The 20,656-nt window shown below is 41.2% G+C and overlaps 2 protein-coding genes across 3 annotated transcripts in view; one reads left to right on the top strand and one right to left on the bottom strand.

Moving 5' to 3' along the window:
- The first annotated feature begins 2,680 nt into the window (after positions 1-2,680).
- LOC131431738 (beta-1,4-glucuronyltransferase 1-like) overlaps positions 2,681-20,656 on the top strand; it is a 31,497-nt gene continuing 13,521 nt past the window's right edge. Inside the window, exon 1 of one of the 2 annotated variants that reach the window (XM_058597604.1) lies at positions 2,681-3,023. Coding sequence is in view for 1 of the 2 variants with exons in the window: in XM_058597605.1 (XP_058453588.1) it covers positions 6,092-6,154 (63 nt within the window). In the remaining variant the exon portion in view is untranslated. Of the gene's footprint in view, positions 3,024-6,076; positions 6,155-20,656 lie in introns of those variants that run through there. The other variant, XM_058597605.1, reaches the window with a different exon arrangement.
- LOC131431737 (uncharacterized) lies at positions 3,124-20,494 on the bottom strand. The gene is made up of 4 exons (XM_058597603.1): positions 20,179-20,494; positions 4,224-4,415; positions 3,429-4,163; positions 3,124-3,348 (listed from the first exon to the last, which is right to left on the bottom strand). The coding sequence occupies exons 1-4, from the start codon at positions 20,442-20,444 to the stop codon at positions 3,198-3,200; spliced, it is 1,344 nt and encodes a 447-aa protein (XP_058453586.1). The 5' UTR covers positions 20,445-20,494; the 3' UTR covers positions 3,124-3,197.

The following is a 20,656-nucleotide window of genomic DNA, read 5'->3' as shown; positions in this document are numbered from 1 at the left end:
CTCATTCGTCGAGCCACCACATCGTTTTGCTTAGTATTCAGTCCTGAGAATCAATATTCTGTTCTAGCGGAGTGAACATGAGGAGTGATTATATAAGTGTTTTTCTTATCGTTAAAGCCAATGTATAAAACAGCAGATCTCACCACTAATGGTTCTTACATGCCACGATTTCTCCTTCAGATATGATATTCACGATTCCCATATGGTAATTCGTCAAATAATCCAAAATTCGGAAAATGAAATGATTTTACTTAAGCAGCTTACAAATGTCATGAATACCATCCGTTTTGAAGTAAACCACTCTTGAAAACTCACCCGAATCGGCTGAACAAACTTCAGCATGTTAAATGCAAGGAAAATATTTTCATCTGAACTCATTATTTCAACAGCAGAATCCTATCATTGATACGTAAAAATATCGTTACATAATTTTATTTGTTCAACTCACGCCCAGGATGGCCAACATAATTCATCTAACTTCATCTACTGGTAAATGACATTAGAACTTGTGCTTCTGTTTACGGTATAGCTAAAACAGTCATTTGGCAAGTAATGATTTTGATACCCTATTAAGCACGTGTTTCCGAATGACGAATCAATCATGCATGTAAAATCTCCACCCAAATCTACTCGTTGCGCGTCAAAAGATTCTTTCAACGATCTAGTATTCCTTTCTTCGACGGCCAAACACTTATGCAACTCGTTATGCGCCAAACACCTATCAATGATCTAGCAATCATTGGCGACTTTTTCAGTGGAAAATTCCATTGTCCATACAAAATAACTTTATTGGTTTTTCCCACTTTTCCGGTAAGTTTTCCTAATTTTTTTGATGTACGAACCCGGTGGGGGTAAAAACTGATCAAACAAAAAAAAAGCATCTCAATCCGTCCATCCGTTCTTACGTGATGCGATTACAAAGAATGATCTCTGCATTTTTATATATATAGATATATAGATTGTATATCATATTTGAATGGTTTTTTATGTATGACCACGCAAACAATTTTTAATGAATTTTAAGGTGGTGTTGAGTTCCCCATTTTTGAAAACCTGATCATTAACAATTGCGCCGTACGGCAAGGAAGGTAATTAAACGAGTCTTAGAAAACACAACTGCCAAAAATGTAAGGTTTAATATTCTTACAAAATTTTATAAATGTTATATTGTTATCGGGGACTTATCGGAGAGTTAAGTCACTTGAACCTCGTTCTTGGCTAAATGCGCTGAGACCGTACGAAACGTTGTACATTGATTTCTGCCGCGAACGAGTTTATGAGAGGCTTGCGCTTGGTTATCTTCTAAGAAAGAGAACAAATTTGTCTAAGCGCCATATGTATAGGGTCTGCTACTACTCCGTGTAATATACAGTTAGGGTAACAGAGGTATTTTGGCCCGCTTTAGGATCGATTTTATTTTGGCCCACTTTGTAAAAATATCCACCAAATGTTTTAATATCTTTGAAAAATCCTTCCGCAATAGGTAATTTAATGTGATTAGCTTCAAACTGATGCAACATGGGTTACCTAATGTCGTTTTCGTTTTTAAATTGCACTACACCGGTGTAGCGAAAGTTGCACCTAAACCGTTCGTTTTTACCAATTGCACTACACCAGTGCTACACTTTTTCAGCACCGATACCACTGGTGTAGCACTCATCAAAAGTTTGGTGTAGCTCTGTGCAATGGAATCGTTTATTGTAGTCAATGGTTACTGTTTATGTTTTCGTCATTTTTGTTCGTTTATTCATGCCTCAGTGTAGCACTGCACCGGTGTAGTGCAAATTAAAAACGAAAACGCCATAAGATCGATTGAATCCATATAGTTTGTTAGGTGGGCCAAAATATATGAAGTGGCCAAAATACCTCTGTTACCCTACCATAATTTAGGAAAAAAAATCAATTTTAGTTCTGTTGCCAAATTTCTTAATTCACGGTGTTCGGTTTTTTGATTCACAATCGGAAATCTTGATTCACATTTTCATGTGCAAAATGGGCTTATTTCCACCTCTGATACACACACACAGACATTTTGCGTATTCGACGAACTGAGTCGAATGGTATATGAACTCGGCCCTCCAGGCCTCGGTTCAAAAGTCGGGTTTTACAGTGATTACATAACCTTTCTATATGAGAAAGGCAAAAACACACCTACTTCGATTTCAACCTAAATATAATTGAATTGCAGGATGTTGATAAATTAGAAACTCCAATTAATTCTCCAATTAACCCTCAAATCGTGTCGGTTAGTTGTGGAACAGACCAGAAAAACAACGTGATCCAGTTATACAAATATGTGCATTCGGCATCACTCATTGACATGCATAAATTGGCTTCTCAATCGCATATAAATCGCTCTGTATAAACTGATTTTCTGCATGATCCCGAAACCAAACAGCAATGATTGTCACCCTCGGTTTTCGGTAATTGTTACTAGTAAACATTTCAAATGGGAAAACCGAGCAGATGGTAAGATAAGACTGATAAATGAATTATAATGGAGTGGATTGCTCTGAGAAATATAACTCAAATGCTTGAAACTGTAGTAGACTTGCATCTTTCGCTCATTCTGAAATTCATGAAAGATACCGAACTGTCGGAAAAAAATGTGATGAGTAAAACGCTAGACAACGGAACCCACAAACTTATATTGACTTCCCCACAAACAACAAACAACTTTTCGGGGTGCAAAACTGTGGCTTAAACTAGGACCACCGTCGCGCAGTAGATTTGATAGCGCTTATCAGTAGTAGCATTTCGATATAGAACGGGTTACATACCTGCCGAATGTGTTTAGTAATAGCAATCACCTCGAAAAAGTCTCATTGTGCTCTGAAATGCAGGCCACCAAACATTATTCATAGTCACACATTTTAACCGGTCGTAATTCGATTCTGCACTTCGAATCAGCGGTTTTTTCGCGGTAGGTCGTGAAATTGCCTAAATGCAAAAACAGTGAACCCGTGAGTGTTGTGAAGAGGCGTTCGATTCGTTGGATCACCCAAAAAAAAACCAAAGAAACGGTGAGTAGTTGTGATATTATTTTCTTTCGGATTTTTTTTTTATCTATTTGACTTATGGCTTTAGTGATAAATTAATTCAATTGTTATTGATTTATCAGGCTTTGGTGCGTTTATTCATGAGTCAGCTATTGGAAGCTAGGTCAGGTGATAGTAAAAATCCCCAGCGTTGCGATTCTACTGATGCTGCCGATCTTTGCTACAGCGAAAGGTTTTGTCACATTCACCGCCTCCCAAACCGATTATCATTGCTCGCAAACATCCCAGAATGGTACTTGATCTAGCCTCTTCCGCTACCATATTCCCGGTTAGCCAACTCGCTCCCAAGCTAGGGAAAAAGCAAAAAAAAAAACATTTTTACCATTAAACTGTATTCTTCAAATTTTTAACAACTCTATCCATACGTACTTCCAAACTGCCATCCAATATCGCTTGGTATATTTCAGCTCTCTCGAAAATCGATTACCCTTGCAGATCACCTGCTGAGAACACTGGCCCTGGTCTTGTGTCGAATAAACCGTTGCATCCATCGAGTTCAGTACCATCCGGGCGATGGCGTTGATTTCCCGCAGTCTCGCACCGTCCGATATCGGGAGTGATCTTGCCGTTCGTCTGCGGATCTCCACTTCCGCCGCACCGTCAATCTCTCCTCCGTCGACCGTCGGAATCATCATCATGTTGGCATCGGTTTTGGTCATTGTGATGCACATGATCACCTGTAGAATGAACATTCCGAAGGACAGAAAGGCCAACGTCGTCAGAGCAATATCGAACAGATCCCTCAGGCCGATTCCTTTGCCGACGCTCTTCTCTTCGATGTCGATCATCGGATGATAGTAGGAATAGTCTCCTCGGGCCGAATCGTAACTGGCTTCACCCAGCAGTAGCTCGTGCTGGTGGAAATCTTTGCTAAACGGGGCCTGGGGTCCATACACCGGATAAGGATTTTGATAAGAATTGAAACTACTGTGGTAACCAGGCTGAGGATCTGACTGCTGGACGGCGTAACCGGTTATGAACCCTTCATCAAAATAATCGTCCTCCGTAGCTCGTGGACTGTCTGTCCGGTGATGCAACGAGTTGTTGTTTACTGGTATGCTTTGGGAGAGATAGTTCCGGTGGATATCGTCTAGGGTACTGGTTCTGAAAATGTATTCAAGAGATTACGATTCAATTCCGATGAACTACGATTTTGAATCATACTTAGACAGCCAATCTTTGTATCCTGAAGAACCCTGGTCATAAAGCATTGAGTTTCGTACGTTAAGATAATCGTTTTCGGTCATCATTGGACTTGTTCCGGTTCGTTTTGAGAATTTGTCTGTCCGTGGCATTACTTCCGACATAAGTTGGTTGGCCAGAAACCCGTGGCATAGATAGCTATTTATCATTTTTCTAGAAGAAAATATTATATAAGAAGAAGGAAAAATTTGTCAATAACAATAATGTCTCCAGGTTTTGTTCAAATTAAACCAAAAAGTCTGCCATAGTTGTTATACTGCCAAGCAGATGTGCTCTAGTAATTTAATTTGAACTGCTCTGCACTGACGAGTCGAAGACGATTCATAACGATAACTGCGATTTGTTATTGCTTTAAGCAGTAATGAAAAATAAAATGTGATTTGAAATAAATAGTAACGGAAATAATAGTGTTCAAATTTGCCCCAGTGTCCCGCGGAAAAAAAAACTATCATTTTATCATTTATGTCTGCTGACTAGATTGTAATTCACGTTTGATGCTAAGCGATTGCTATGACGAAAAATTCAAATAGAAAAATGTTGAACTCGTTGCGTGCTTTTGTTTCACTGAAATGAAACCTACTGAGATTGGAACGATTCAAAAATCCTTTTTTAATAGGTTCATTACGTAATTGAACGAAGGCATACCGATGCTCCCAGCAGCCTTTGATCATAAATAAAATAAACCTAGATTCCCCAGTGTAATAGCACTGTAGATGAGCAACCCGTGACACCAAAAGCGCCGTCTGGTTTGGAATAGGTGCGTGAATGCTCCTGAAATGCATGTATGTACAAAGTTGCCTGCGCATTTAACACAACCACAGTAGTTAACGGGAAAAAGTACACCTGTTTAACACTTGAAGCGCTGTCAGTGTCACCGTACAGTGGGAAATCTAGGTTTACTCAATTTATGCTTTGATTAAATTAATAATGCGATAGGCAAGCTACCTGGTTTGGCGGTTCAGGGCATAGGGCGCTGGTCTTACAGGCCAGTTGTCGTATGTTCGAGTCCCGACCTGGAAGGTTTTCTAGTGTCAGTAGGATCGTACTACTAGCCATGTAATGACTACGACTGACTGTACGCTAAGAATCGGCTGCGACGTCTGTTGAAACAGAAAGGCCAAATTCCTCAAAAGGAATGTAATGCCAAGACTTTGCTTTACAAGCTACCAAATATAAATTGTAATGCGAAATGGTCCAATGAATTTTCATGAACAAGTTTTCCACTATGAGGAAAACTGTCAAGGCACACTGGTATATAATGATAGTGTACTTTAAACGATTTTTCAACACAACTGACAGAACTGAAAACCAGATTACTGTTCATTATTCTGTGAAACATTGAAATACAAATGTGCAATTCCATGCGGAATCGACTGGCAGTTGGCACGACCCCCTTCAATTTGCATGAAAATTTGCATGTGTGTTTGGTATAGCAAATTTAGTATTTTTCGCAGATTTGGAGATTTTTTTCACTCTAGCTGAATGTTTTAAATGGGCGTATGTGTTTTAAACCACATTTTTTTTAAACCATTATAATTCGAAATCTTATCCGGATCCGACTTCCAGTTCCGGAACTAAAGCGTGATAGGTGGAAAATTACCAATAATCATGAATATTTTTTCACGAACGAAGATCAAAATCAGGTTTTTTAGTCTTGGTATTACATTCCTGTAGCAGAATTTGACCTTCTGTTTCAACAGACTTCGCAACCGATTCAGAGTGTACTGAACCATTGCATGGCTGGTGCTACGATTCTACTGACACTACGAATCCTTCCAGGTCGCGGCTCGAACATACGACAACTGGTTTGTAAGACCAGTGCCTTATGAATGGAACCACCAACCCGGGACAAGTGTAATTCGCCTCAACGAGAGCTATTAACTGCAGTAAAAGTAATAAATATAACTTGTTCTTATGCTTACTGTATTGCACTTATCATACTATTTATTAAAATTTTTGTAGTACTAAACAAGCTTTCAATTTGTCGAATTTCGAAATGGTTCGTCTGTTAAGTAAAATTCAACAATTTAAAAAAGAAATAAATATCGAAATTTCAAATTTTGACTAAAAGTTTGAACTGTTTGCAAAACAGTTCACAGCAAGGAGCCGATCGCTTAGCACATGCACTTTAAATTCATAGACAATTTATAAAAATGACAATTTTCTTTCACGTTTCAACTTTCCCTGAGAAAAAAGTTAATGTGCAGATAATTTAAATGCAATGTCATGAACGCAATGAAAAAATTATCGCATCCAAAGTAACTTATAAAACACCGTTCATTTCATTTCAAGTTTGTTGATATGTTCTGTAGATCGCCTTCACAGAATTCGTGAAGATAAGCGTTTCAAAACTATTCATAACATTCAGGAGCAAAGTTAAATATTACTTTATACCTCTTGAAAGTGAAGACGATAGGTCTAAAAAAACGTGATTCTATATTATTTATAGGCGATACATATTTACTTTTGTCAGAAAATAAAACACAATAGGATATAAAAAAAGTTCACACCTCTATATGGGCATCATGCTCAAATGTTTTTGACATTTCATTTCTGGGTGCACGCTAAATGCAAACTATTAAACGTGACTGAACTAATAGCCGTTGTCGTCACGAGTTGGTGTTACTGTGATGTTTTTTCGATTTGTATTGGATTCGTTAAAGTGATCCATATTGATATATGATATATTTGATTACTCTCACCAGGACGCTCATTGATTGCCGATGCAATTGATATTATCTTCATTTCTACTGTCACTGCTTGATTACAATGTGACTAAATATTAATCAAACAGCATAAACATTGAATTATATTCGTCTACACCAATAAACTCCGGAGTGTGATGACATTTTGCAAAAACAATGAACTTGATCAAATCATGTTTTTATTAGTGCTCTCATTGATTTTTTTTTACTTCAACAGGGAATAGGAGAATGAGAGTGAACAAAAAAGTCTCCTGTTTTTTCATAAATACGTTTATTTGTTGTTAATTTCGTAACCTATTTTGAGTTTTTTATCAGCACATCATTTTTATTGAAATTTTTCTATTGGATGAACTAATGGACGCATTGGGAGTCAGAACTAACCCTCAAAAGGGTCAATTATTAAATTGATACTTCAATTGTCTTTATAAAATGATAAAGAAGTTTCATATAAAAAAGGTCACGACAAGCGAGTATGTCTCGAACTGGGACATTGGGTAGTCTACCTTGGGTACGCAAGGAATTTAACAGTTGAGATCTGACATCACGATACTCCAGGCATGTCCAAGCGGCATGATCAATATCGCGATAACCTTCGCCACAAGCACAATGATTAGTTTCGGAAAGTCCAATTCGAAGGAGATGTGCATCTAACGTGTAGTAATTGGACATGAGTCTGGACATCACACGAATGAAGTCCAGTCCCCTGAACCATGCCTTAGTCAATATTTTAGGAATAATTGAGTGCATCCACCGACCCAGATCAACTTTATCCCAAAAGTGTTCTATGGCGAGACGAGCTATAGAATTCGTTGAAAGCAATCGGTCTCTCATAAATATCACCCTCAATAGCACCACGTTTGGCTAAAATATCGGCTCTCTCATTGCCTGGAATGGAGCAATGAGCCGGGACCCAAACTATTGTGATTTGATAATTATTGTTCAATATGTCGTTCAGGCACTGTTTTATTTTGCCCAAGAAAAACGGTTCATTTTTGCCACCAGCGTTTGAACGAATGGCTTCAATTGCACTCAGACTATCTGTGAAGAGAAAATAATGGTTTGAAGATAATGTGACGATTACACTCAAACTGTAATGAACTTCTGCTAACAGATGCAGGTTCTTGAAGCCTAAATGAGGCCGAAACATTATTGTTGAACATACCAAACCCTGTCGCTTCTTCAATTCGCGATCCGTCCGTGTAAAGCATTTTCTCAGAGTCAATATGCCTGAACTTACTTGAAAATATTTTTTACTATTTCAGTCAATCTGGGATTCCACGCACTTCGGGCTGCATGGATGTGTCGAAAAATAAAGTTGAGTCAGGGGCCTAAAGCTACTCGCAAACACTGTACCTGTACCTAACAGCTATAGGCCTGGGGTGTCCTTTGCTGTATCAAGCATACGTCTCCACATAACTCGGTCCATGGCTGCTCGTCGCCAGCCACTCATCGCACGGATGCTTCTGAGATCACCCTCCACTTGATCGATCCACCTTGCTCGCTGCGCTCCTCTTCTTCTTGTACCAGTCGGATTAGATTCAAGAACCATTTTCGCTGGGCTGTCTTCCGACATCCTAGCCCTTGCTGCATTCTTCTCTTCGACCAACTGCTGACATTCGCCGTCAAACCAGTCATTTCCTCGATTCGATAACCTCGTACGTAGAACGGTTGCAGCAATGCTACTCACGGTGGACCTTATGTTCCTCCAGCCGTCTTCAAGAGTCGCCGAGCCAAGCTGCTCTTCCGTTGGTAGCACTAGCTCCAGTTGTTACGCGTATTCCTCTGCAGTACGAATGCTACGTAGCTGCTCGATATTTAGTCCCGTCGATAGTTTTGAGCGCATACGAACCGCGACAAGGTAGTGGTCAGTTATGTGAAGGTAGTATGACGTCGGAGAAGAATCGCCCATCGATGAGAACGTGGTCGATTTGATTTTCCGTATGTTGATCAGGTGATCTCCAGGTGGCTTTGTGGATATCTTTGCGGGGGAAGAAGGTGAGTCGAACTACCATTCCTCGGGAGGCTGCAAAGTTTACGCATCGTTGACCGTTGTCGTTTGTTACCGCGTGCAGGCTCTCCAGCCCGATCACGGGCCTGTACATTGCCTCCCGGCCTACCTGAGCATTCATGTCGCCGATGACGAGTTTTACATCCCGCCGTGGGCAGCTGTCGTAGGTTTGTTCCAGCTGGGCGTAGAATGCTTCCTTCTCGTCATCGGGTCTCGTCTCATGTGGGCAGTGCACGTTGATGATGCTGTAATTGAAGAAACGACCCCTTGATCTTTAATACGCACATTCTATCACTGATTGGCTGCCACCCAATCACGCGCTGGCGCATCTTGCCCAACACTACGAATCCCGTTCCTAGAACGTTGGTTGTGCCACAGCTTTGGTAGAAGGTAGCCGCTCGATGCCCACTTTTCCACACCTTCTGTCCCGTCCAACAAAGTTCCTGCAGTGCTACGACATCGAAGATATTAATTGTAGTACGCACAGGCACATTTATTTAGATTTGGATCTTCCAAATGATAATTTTCGGGAATAGTAATCCCTTTCCGGTAGTAAGGGGAACCTTCCCAATGGCTTTCGGAAAATCTAATTTTTGCTCTTCAAGAGGCGAACAGGTTTGCTCTCAGAGACTTTGCTCTTTGGTAGGTTCAAGTGTACATCCACAATCGAGAAGAGAGCGTCTCTTGGTCATGAAAAATAATTGTTATGGTTGGCGCTGAATGGCGGTTCTGTATTCTAAATGACGCTAGAATTGCATCTTCATGTATATCAATGATAATGATTACGGCGGCTTCCCATCGGATGTTTGTAGCAGTACAATACTAATCTAAAACTTAATCTAATTTAAAAAGTTTTCCCTAAAAAACCGCAAGAATTTAATGTTTCCATTAACTAATTATGCAATAAATTTTTACCAACTCCATCATGTTTTGGCGCCCCTGGATGTTGGCGCCCGAGGCGGTTGCCTCACTCACCTCACCCTAACTACGGCGCTGATCCTCAGTCTGTGCACGGTCGGTGTGCTTTAAATTTCAGTCTTTTGTTATTTCTTTGTTGCCGTTACCATGGTAACGATTTGCACATAAACATACGGCTACATAATGGTTTCGCAACGTCAAATAAACCAATTTTGAACTATTATTTAAAGGATAGCTGTGTCCAAAAATATGTTTGAATCGAGTGTCGGTAACTTATCATCTTTTGTAACCAGTTTCGAACATAAATAAACTTTGTTATAACAGTATTTGTTTTGAAATAGGCTCGAGGGGCTGGGGTCCACTAGGAAATTGATAGTACCTATTAGCTCTCTCCGGACAGTACTAGCCTAGATGCCGTGTGGAATCCGGCGGAAAAAATGAACCAAGAATAGATCCACTTGGTTCCTGCTTCCATGTCGTAGATGGCGACAATTGCAGGAGTTTCTTTTTCCTTTCAGTTATCAGATATTTTCAATGTTTCACTTCTGATTACTCTATTTTACTAAATAATCTCTTTGTTCAACCTACCAATTTCCGTCCAGCTTCGGAGAAAAGTTTTATTTGGAATGTTTTCTTCTTCCATGTTATTGATTGTCTTTCAGGATTATAAATTGAATGATAAAAATCAACTATTGCGCAAATCCGTTAACATTACAAAGTTAATAACAGAGATAACATATATCGGTATATTGAATATATAGTAAAAAAAAACACTTGATATTAATATTTCAAAAAATAAATTAATATTTTTCTCGGTAGCCGACTCCCCAGATCAACCAGTATAATTAAATAATAATTTTAGTAAATAATTAAAATAATAAAGCGGAAATAATAAAGAATCAAGACGCGCTTGAAATCTGTTAATTTAAAATGATTTCATAACAACTGCTTAGAATATGTCAATGCAATGAATCAACTATTTTGTCTAAATCCTATTCACTCGTTTATTTTGTATCACGTAATTTCATTTATAAAAAATAGGGAAGTTTTTATTCTTTACGCTCCTGGGACTTCAATATAGGATATTGTTGAAACGTTCACTCGAGAAGTCAGTGAGTTTAGTGGTGCATCTGAGCATCTTGAAGCCGGAACATACTGAATTGCGCGCGAATATTACCAATACTGAAATTTTTACTAACAAATACTCTTCTCCACACTTGTGGAGTGCGCAGTAGTATATGCGGCCTCTAGTAACAACAAGTGTTGGACTAACATCCCTTTCCATTCCTTAGACGATCTACGTTCGGGCCAGGCCAGCGCCGGTACTGATGAAGGAATTCTGGGATTACCAGAAGATGTACATAGAATTCCCATGTTGGATCATCTAGAAATTCCCTGTACAATTTCAGCTAATCCCGATCAGTAACGGAGTATCAACCAGGGGTGGTCGCTCAAGCTCGAGTTCAAGCTCAAGTTATGTCAAGTTAACATAGATTTAAATGTGGCAACCCTGAACGCTACACAAAATTGAACATAGCAGGCTGTGTGCTACACTCAAATAAAAATTCACGTTCGATTCACTTGAAAAATCACGTAAACTGGTTTCAAATGTCAAATTGAATAGTTTACGTGACGAAATTGAATGTTACACGAACATCCCCGAAAATGAACAGAGTCATCACATAAGATTTACGTGAATTGACCAAACGTCAAACAATCTACGTGAATTTCCAGTGTGAAAAACTGGGTTTTGAAAATGGCCCTCAAAGTGTGAGTAGTGTAAATATTTGCGAGAAATGTCATTTAATTACAATTTTTTACTACATCGACCGGACCATTCCAGTATAAAGTTTACATGTGTTCGACTGGACCTAGTGCCTGCGTGAGTCCGGAAGTGTGCCCGCTCCTGTCGAATGCTTGGTCCACAGAAAAACGAGTTCAGAATCGGTATGAAGCTAGAGAAGAAAGTAGTGTTGTGGGAGTTCTCGTATCTCGACTTCAGCTTCGGTTGGATGGCAGTGACAACAAAACGATTTCTGGAGGCTTGTCGAGGCGTCAAGCTCCCACGACGTTATTTGTTGCTTTTTATTTTCAGCCGTTAAAATTCTATGCTAATTTTCAGAAATCAATATTTTATTTTTCATGGCATTTTTCATTTCTTAGATTTATATAAAAATCTGAAACCTACCGTTTGACTTCAATCAGTATATAAAATAGTAATTCTCTGGTATCTAAATTTTATATGAACTGATAGGTAAATGTGATATGAGCAGTACATTATATTTTACCTATGAAACTCGTAGCTTTTACTGTATTCATTAAACAGTTTTTAAATGCCAGTCCATTAAAACCTACGGGAAAAGTAGGGTGGAAAATATTCACATAACTTTTCACGTAACTATAACATGATTATTATTTTGAGTGTAGTGTGAGCGATCAAGATCGAGCGCGCCCTTTACAAAACTGGAACCCTGCATGACAGCTACCGACGTCAGTATCTGATAAACAAGGCAATGGATCAAGACAGGCGAAGTTGTGAAGTTAACCACGCGTTTACAGGCCGATTTAATTTTTATATATATTATTATTTAAATATCGCGAATATTACTTAGCCTAACCTAACCTAACAGAGATAAGCCGAAACTGAATTCAGGCAATATCATTAGACGATTCATTGATTCTTAAAGGTAACATATATATTTGAAATGAGACGTAGAATATGCGTATTGAAATTTGAATCTCAATTAGGAGTCCGTCAAATGAACTGTTGATCGGCTAGGATTGTTCAATCACTTAGGAGACACTAAATGTAAGTTGTCAATTCACTACTCCGCTCAGTTGAACTAATGTTACACCTTCGCAGGATTTTAATAACTCGTCATCTATCGAAATAAACAGTTATAAAAACAGAACATCATTCTCCCGAGCGATCAATCCGCCACATCTTATTAAAATCATTTATCGACGATTCAAGAATGTCCGGTAAGGGTAAACAACTCAGCTCCAACCAAGGCGTCGGCCCCTTCGAAACCGATCACACTAGTGCAGACGGTAATCAATTACCACTCAAGACTGGAGCAGTACCGAAACAGCACACAGCTGGAAACTCAGCCGATACTACACCACCCGGCCAAAGCTGTAAGGTCTGTAGAAAAGCTGATACCGACCAAATGGTACAATGTGACGACTGCGACAAATGGTACCATTACGGATGCGCGAGAGTTGGAAGGGAAGTTGAAAATGAGAATGTTAAATGGAGCTGTGACAAATGCAACGACGCAAACGCACTCCTGCAACCAAACTCAACTACCAATCAATCTAGCTCCAAAAATGGTGCAGAAAAGCAGAGTGAGCCGTTGGTGATACAGAAATCCGTGAAGGTTCCGCTCATCACAGTTACAGGTCCAAGTTCAAAAGAAAGCAACTCACGCAGGTCGTATTCATCCAAAACGTCGTCGCGAAGATCAAGTAAAAAATTGATCGAATTGCAACTACAGCACCTGGAGGAGCAGCGAAAAATAGAAACGGAGTTCCTTGTTAAGAAATACAGTTTAATGGCCAATATCATTGAGGAGGAAGAAACCGTATGTGACACTGACAATGTTACCGATAGCGAGTCGGACTGGCTACGCAAAGCCTATTTGGAACGTAATGATAATGCTAACAAAAGGTGCCCTAGTCTCTCAAGAGAAAAGGAGGAAGACTCCATCTGCGACAGCGACCGGATTACCGAAAAGGTATCGGACTGGTTACGCAGAACTAATCTGGAATGTAACAAAAATGCTAACGCAAAGCGGATCTCTAAAAACCCAAAGGGCGGATTTACTAAGACATCACGTGCGGACGCCTCTGAAATACGACGCTGTACACGATACGACATAATCTCCCCCGCGATGAGCACGACATGGAAGCTTCTGGCATGTGTCTTTTGACTAGGAGCCAGTTGGCGGCTAGACAAGCCGTCTCGAAAGACCTGCCTATATTCGACGGACATCCCGAGAACTGGCCAGTTTTTGTGTCGTCCTTCAATCGATCAACTGAAATGTGTGGTTTTACAAACGAGGAGAACATACTACGGCTACAAAGGTGTCTAAAGGGAAGAGCATACGAAGCTGTTCGAAGCCAGTTATTGCACTCTTCAAATGTTGCCGATGTCATCTCCACTCTCAAGATGATTTGTGGACAACCAGAAGCAATAATCTACTCTATTATAGGGAAGGTTTCAGCGATGCCACCGATAAAGGCCGACAAGCTCGATACACTCGTCGACTTTGCTCTTGCGGTTAAGAATTTAACAACCACGATTGCTGCCTGTCATATGGAAGAATACCTCTGTAATATAACACTACTGCGTCAGCTAGTCGACAAACTACCAACGCTTCTGAGGCTTGAGTGGGGAACCCGTCTTCAAACAGTACGATATGCAAATCTAGCAGCGTTCAGTTCATGGCTGTACTCGAAAGCTGAAGGCGCGAGTAGAGTGATGCCGTTCACCATGTCTGATGCTAAATTAATGAAGGATGGTTCTAAAAGGGGGGCAGTTGTGAATGCACATCAGATTGATGCTACATCCGAAGACAATGAAGACGAGTGGCTGCCCCGTAAAACCGTCAACTCACATCTAGGAGTAATAGAAGCGAATAGATGTCCGGTATACAAAGGAGACTGTCCCGATCTAGGGAAGTGTGCACGGTTTCGAGAGCTCACATACGATTCAAGGTGGGCCTCTGTAAAGGAATTCGGATTCTGTCGACGGTGTTTGCGGCGGCATAGAGGAACTTGTAGATCGACAAAGTTGTGCGGCATCGAGGGTTGCACATTCAAACACCATGAACTTCTTCACAACATCAAAAAGGTACTCCCAATCAATCACTCTCGCGACATCGCACCGTGCCCGAGCTCCTATACAACTAACAATGTACACAGTGCTAACGAAGGTAAACCTCTATTTCGAATAATGCCCGTTGTTTTACATGGCCCCTCAGTAAGTGTTGCTACATTTGCACTGATAGACGACGGCTCATCCTTGACACACATGGATCAAGATTTAGCCAAGGAACTAGACGTTAAAGGGTCAGCTAATCCGTTGTGCCTGCGCTGGACAGGCGGCAAGACGCGCTACGAAAGAGACTCCGAAACGGTTAACGTACACGTGACCGGTACATGTGACAAAAATATCCTTCTCGAAGGGGTCCGCACCGTGAAAGAGCTACTCCTACCAATGCAATCCCTTAACTACTACGAACTTTCCGCTCGCTATCCTCATCTGCAAGGACTGCCAATTGAATCGTATGTAAACGCTAAACCCAGGATCCTGATTGGAGTTCAGCACGCACGCGTCGGAGCTGTACAGAAAAGCAAGGAAGGTAGAACAGAAGGACCGATAGCTATCAAGACCCGGCTAGGCTGGACAATATATGGAGGTGATTTCAGCAAATCTGATCATACTCCCCCCAGTGTCAACCTTCATATCTGCGACTGTAGTACAAACGATGAACAACTACATAGATTAATGAAAAAATATTTTTCTCTAGACAGCATGGGAATATCTCAGCCTAGCAAAATACTGTTATCAAACGACACGGAACGCTCCAAGATGCTGCTGAAAACAGGAACTCACTTACGCGGAAATCGGTATGAGACCGTACTTCTATGGAAGTCGAACGATGTGCGACTACCAGAGAGCAAATCTATGGCCTATCGAAGGTACCGGTGTTTAGAGAAACGTATGAACCGTGACACAAATCTCGCAGACACCCTCAACGCAAAAATTAGTGACTACTTAAAGCAGGGCTACATTCGTAAATTATCGTCAGAAGAACTAGTCACCGAACACCGAAGAATATGGTATCTCCCTGTTTTTCCGGTTACAAACCCAAATAAACCCGGAAAAATCCGAATCGTTTGGGATGCAGCTGCTGTCTCTCATGGTGTGTCATTAAATTCCGCCTTACTCAAAGGACCCGATCAACTGACATCCCTTGTCTCAGTTCTTCTTCAGTTTCGGGAAAACCGCGTGGCCATCTCAGGTGACATACGTGAAATGTTTCACCAAATAGATATGAATGAAGAAGATCAGCACTGCCAGAGATTTTTCTGGAACGACCGAACCAGTACAGAACCTTGCATATTTGTAATGTGTGTCATGACATTCGGGGCCCGCTGCTCACCTAGCAGCGCCCAATTTGTGAAAAATACAAACGCTCAGCGATTTGCTGATACGCTACCCGAGGCGGTAAACACGATCATCCATAAACATTATGTGGACGATATGCTTGCGAGCGTTGAAACTGTAGATGAAGCAATACGACTGTCAAAATCAGTACGACATATTCATCAAAGCGGAGGCTTCGAAATCCGTCATTGGAAAAGTAACAAGGAAACCGTCGTAGCTGCTCTGAATGAACGAGGTGTGAGCGAATCTGCGCTCGGGAAAGATCTGAATCTAGGAGAGAGCGACATAGAAAAAGTGCTTGGTCTATGGTGGTGCACGCGCACGGACACTTTCCAATTCAAGTTCTCGTGGGCGCGACATGACAGAGCTTTACTTACGGGAACACGTAGTCCGACCAAACGTGAAGTTTTACGGACGTTAATGGTCATATTCGACCCGCTAGGGTTTCTAGCACACTATCTCGTCTATCTCAAAACACTATTGCAGGAAATCTGGCGCACCGGTACTGGATGGGATGAGAGCATCACGAAGGACTCTTTCGTCAAGTGGAGTACGTGGTTGAACCTTTTGCCTCAGGTGGAAACGGTCAGAATACCAAGATGCTACCGATCCGCTACGTCCATCAACAGTACTACTCAAGTCCAACTGCACACGTTTGTAGACGCCAGCGAAACGAGTTTTGGAGCCGTCGCATACCTGCGGTTCTACGACCAGACCAGAAATAATATTGAATGCGCCCTGTTGGGAGCAAAAACAAGGGTCGCCCCGCTAAAATACGTATCGATACCGAGACTAGAGCTACAAGCAGCTGTTTTAGGTAGCCGCATGGCAAAATCATTCATCGAAACGCTATCTATCACAATCGAGAGGCGTGTCTTCTGGACAGACTCGCGTGACGTAATGTGCTGGATTCAGTCTGACCACCGCCGCTACAGCCAGTTTGTTGCTTGCAGAGTTAGCGAAATACTGGAAACAACTGAAATAAACGAGTGGCGGTGGATCTCAACGCGTGAAAACGTCGCGGACGAAGCAACGAAATGGCAGTATCTACCAAACTTCAGTACTGAAAGTCGATGGTTTCGCGGCCCTCAGTTCCTTTGGTCCTCCGAAAAAGAGTGACCAGCCCGGCATTCTAAATCCAATACCACAAACACGGAAATTCGCCCCCATCTGCTTCTTCATGAAACCGCTTTACCATTGGTAAACTTTACAGAATTTTCCACCTGGAAACGCCTAATGAGAGTCGTTGCCTATATAACGCGATTTCCAACGAACACTCGGCTGAAAATTGCTGGCAAACCAGTACATAATGGTCCTCTCTTCCGAGATGAGCTCGCTCACGCTGAAACAGTAATTTATCGTCAAGTTCAAATGGATGCCTTCCCGGATGAGATCGCCATTCTACGCTCCTCTGGTTGTCGTAGTAAGAATATTCAAAAGACCAGTGAACTAAACAATCTAAATCCTACCCTTGATGCACACGGTATTCTAAGGATGCGTGGGCGCATTGACGCCTGCGAAGTAGCCTGCTTTGATTTCAAAAACCCAATAATCTTACCGAGACGGCATCCCGTGACTGAGTTGATAGTAGCGCACTACCATCAAAGGTTCCATCATCGAAATCATGAGACTGTAGTGAATGAGATACTTCAAAAGTATCGTATCGCACGTCTACGGGTAGTATGTAACACCGTTCGGAAGAATTGCCAACACTGTAAGATTGAAAGAGCCGTTCCTGTAGCCCCGGCGATGGGTAACTTGCCCGCCGCGCGGCTCGCTGCGTTTTCAAGACCGTTTTCATTTGTCGGAGTCGACTTCTTTGGGCCCATTTCAGTAACGGTAGGCCGAAGAAATGAAAAACGATGGGGCCTACTGGTGACTTGCTTAACAATACGTGCAATCCATCTCGAAGTCGCCTATTCAATGAGTACGAACTCATGCATTTTAGCTCTACGAAACTTTATGGCTAGAAGAGGGACTCCCAAAGAAATTTTCAGTGACCATGGAACGAATTTTCTAGGAGCAAGTCGCGAACTGCGCGAAGCGCTAGAAGCGGTTGACATGAATAAGATGATGGAAGAGTTCATAAGTACAGAAACAGCTTGGAAGTTCATCCCGCCGGCGAGCCCTCATATGGGTGGAAGCTGGGAGAGATTGATACAGACGGTAAAAAGGAATCTCAACGCAATAAATCCCCCAAATAAACTAAACGACGAGGAACTATTAAATGTTTTCATCGAAATCGAAAATATAGTGAATTCGAGACCACTGACACACGTGGCCATAGACGATCACAACAGTGAGGCACTTACACCGAACCATTTTTTGCTGGGCACATCTTCTGGCTTGAAACCAGGAACTGCACATGACGACAGCAGCATGTTCTTAAGACATGGATGGAAAACCTGTCAGGTTATCACCAACCACTTCTGGAAGAAATGGGTGACCGACTACCTACCCACCATTACTCGTCGCACTAAATGGTTTCTAAATACTAAACCCATAGAAAAGGGCGACATTGTCATCATAGTCGACCCAAAACATCCACGGAATAGCTGGCCGAAGGGACGCGTAATATCAACGGCGCGAAGCAAAGACGGTCAAGTGAGGTGGGCTACTGTACAAACAACATCTGGTATCTACGAGAGGCCAGCAGTCAAGCTGGCAGTCTTGGACATCGGGCGCGAAGAAAGTACGCCATGACCAGAAGTACGACGTACTCGGGGGGGAGTGTGAGCGATCAAGATCGAACACGCCCTTTACAAAACTGGAACCCTGCATGACAGCTACCGACGTCAGTATCTGATAAACAAGGCAATCGATCAAGACAGGCGAAGTTGTGAAGTTAACCACGCGTTTACAGGCCGATTTAATTTTTATATATACACCCGAACCTCCATTTACGTAACTTATATATGTATATATGTATTAATATACGTTCGCATGTGTGCAAATATTTGTATTTCCTAATACATATAAATATTGGTGAAGTAAAAGTGATCATTTATATGTATAAATATAAACACATATACGCAAACGAGTGAGTGTGTAAGCATACATACATACATATATAAGGTTCGTAAATGGAGGTTTGGGTGTATTATTATTTAAATATCGCGAAATAATACCGAATCACTTTAAGTTAAATACTGAAGACAGTAGTAAGTAATTGAAATGAAATATCTAGATCTATTACTATTCTTTAATTATGAATATTACTTAGCCTAACCTAACCTAACAGAGATAAGCCGAAACTGAATTCAGGCAATATCATTAGACGATTCATTGATTCTTAAAGGTAACATATATATTTGAAATGAGACGTAGAATATGCGTATTGAAATTTGAATCTCAATTAGGAGTCCGTCAAATGAACTGTTGATCGGTTAGGATTGTTCAATCACTTAGGAGACACTAAATGTAAGTTGTCAATTCACTACTCCGCTCAGTTGAACTAATGTTACACCTTCGCAGGATTTTAATAACTCGTCATCTATCGAAATAAACAGTTATAAAAACAGAACATCATTCTCCCGAGCGATCAATCCGCCACATGTAGGCTGGTGTTTTCTTCTTCCGTACCAGCACGGACCGATGCGTACCGATTTTGTAGAATTTTGTATGACAGTTTGAAAGTTTTGACACTCATCGCCATCTAGTTTCGGAACCGGACGTCGGATCTGGATGAAACTGCACAAAATCTTTTAAGACACTGAGAGCTTTAATTTGAATCATGATTTGTGAAAATCGGTTTAACCGTTGCTGAGAATGCCAAGTGAGTTCCGTTTTTGTAGCTTTTCTTCACTATTACCGGTACTTTCGAAAATAGAAACCGGGGACTAATAGTTCCAAAGTAGACTTATATATCGACTAACTGACGAGGTCTAGACAAACTAGATGAAATTACCAGTAAGTATAATAATAATTTGCAACTTGTTGCGCCATCATTTACACAAAAAATTATGAAAATGAAAAATTTCATTTATCGCGCTGTAATACCGGAACCGGAAGTCGGATCTGGATCAATTTTTCGAGGATTGTGATTGTGAAGATACCTTAAATCTCAAGCCGTGCACGGTTTTTTTCAGCACACCCAAATCAACTTGTTACCTGTGAAATTTCATCGTTGAAAAAGCTGTTCCGAAGGTTCCATCATCGTTGGTCAAATTCGTCCAAACAAATGGTGAACTGTCGTTCTGCGGATTTGGCTTACTTTGCCCCATTGGATTTTCGGGGCCTTCCAACATCAGAAAAGTAGCCGGCATCAGGCGTTCATCCAAAATGTCGTTCATATCGATAGCGAAAATGTTCGGCTCCATTCCTTTTCCGAAGCACTTTTCCACTGCAAAAACTAGCACCAACAGCACAAGCTCCATTCTGTGTCACTTTATCAGAGAATTCCGCACTGAATGCGACCGTTTATCACTGTGTACGGTAGCGTAATGAAGATGCAGTTACAGTTTGATGATCATTTGTGCAATGTAAAAGCTGTGCAGATTCAAGCGGTTGATTTTTCCAATTCGATGCATTTGTCTTCTGTCTTCGCTGTTTTACTTACTGTCAGCTTTGCGAAACAAAAAGTGCATGT

This window comes from Malaya genurostris, chromosome 2, assembly GCF_030247185.1.
Source record: "Malaya genurostris strain Urasoe2022 chromosome 2, Malgen_1.1, whole genome shotgun sequence".
NCBI classification, from domain to species: Eukaryota; Metazoa; Arthropoda; class Insecta; order Diptera; family Culicidae; genus Malaya; species Malaya genurostris.
The sequence above is the reverse complement of the archived record's forward strand: the minus strand, read 5'-3'. Positions and strand labels throughout refer to the sequence as shown.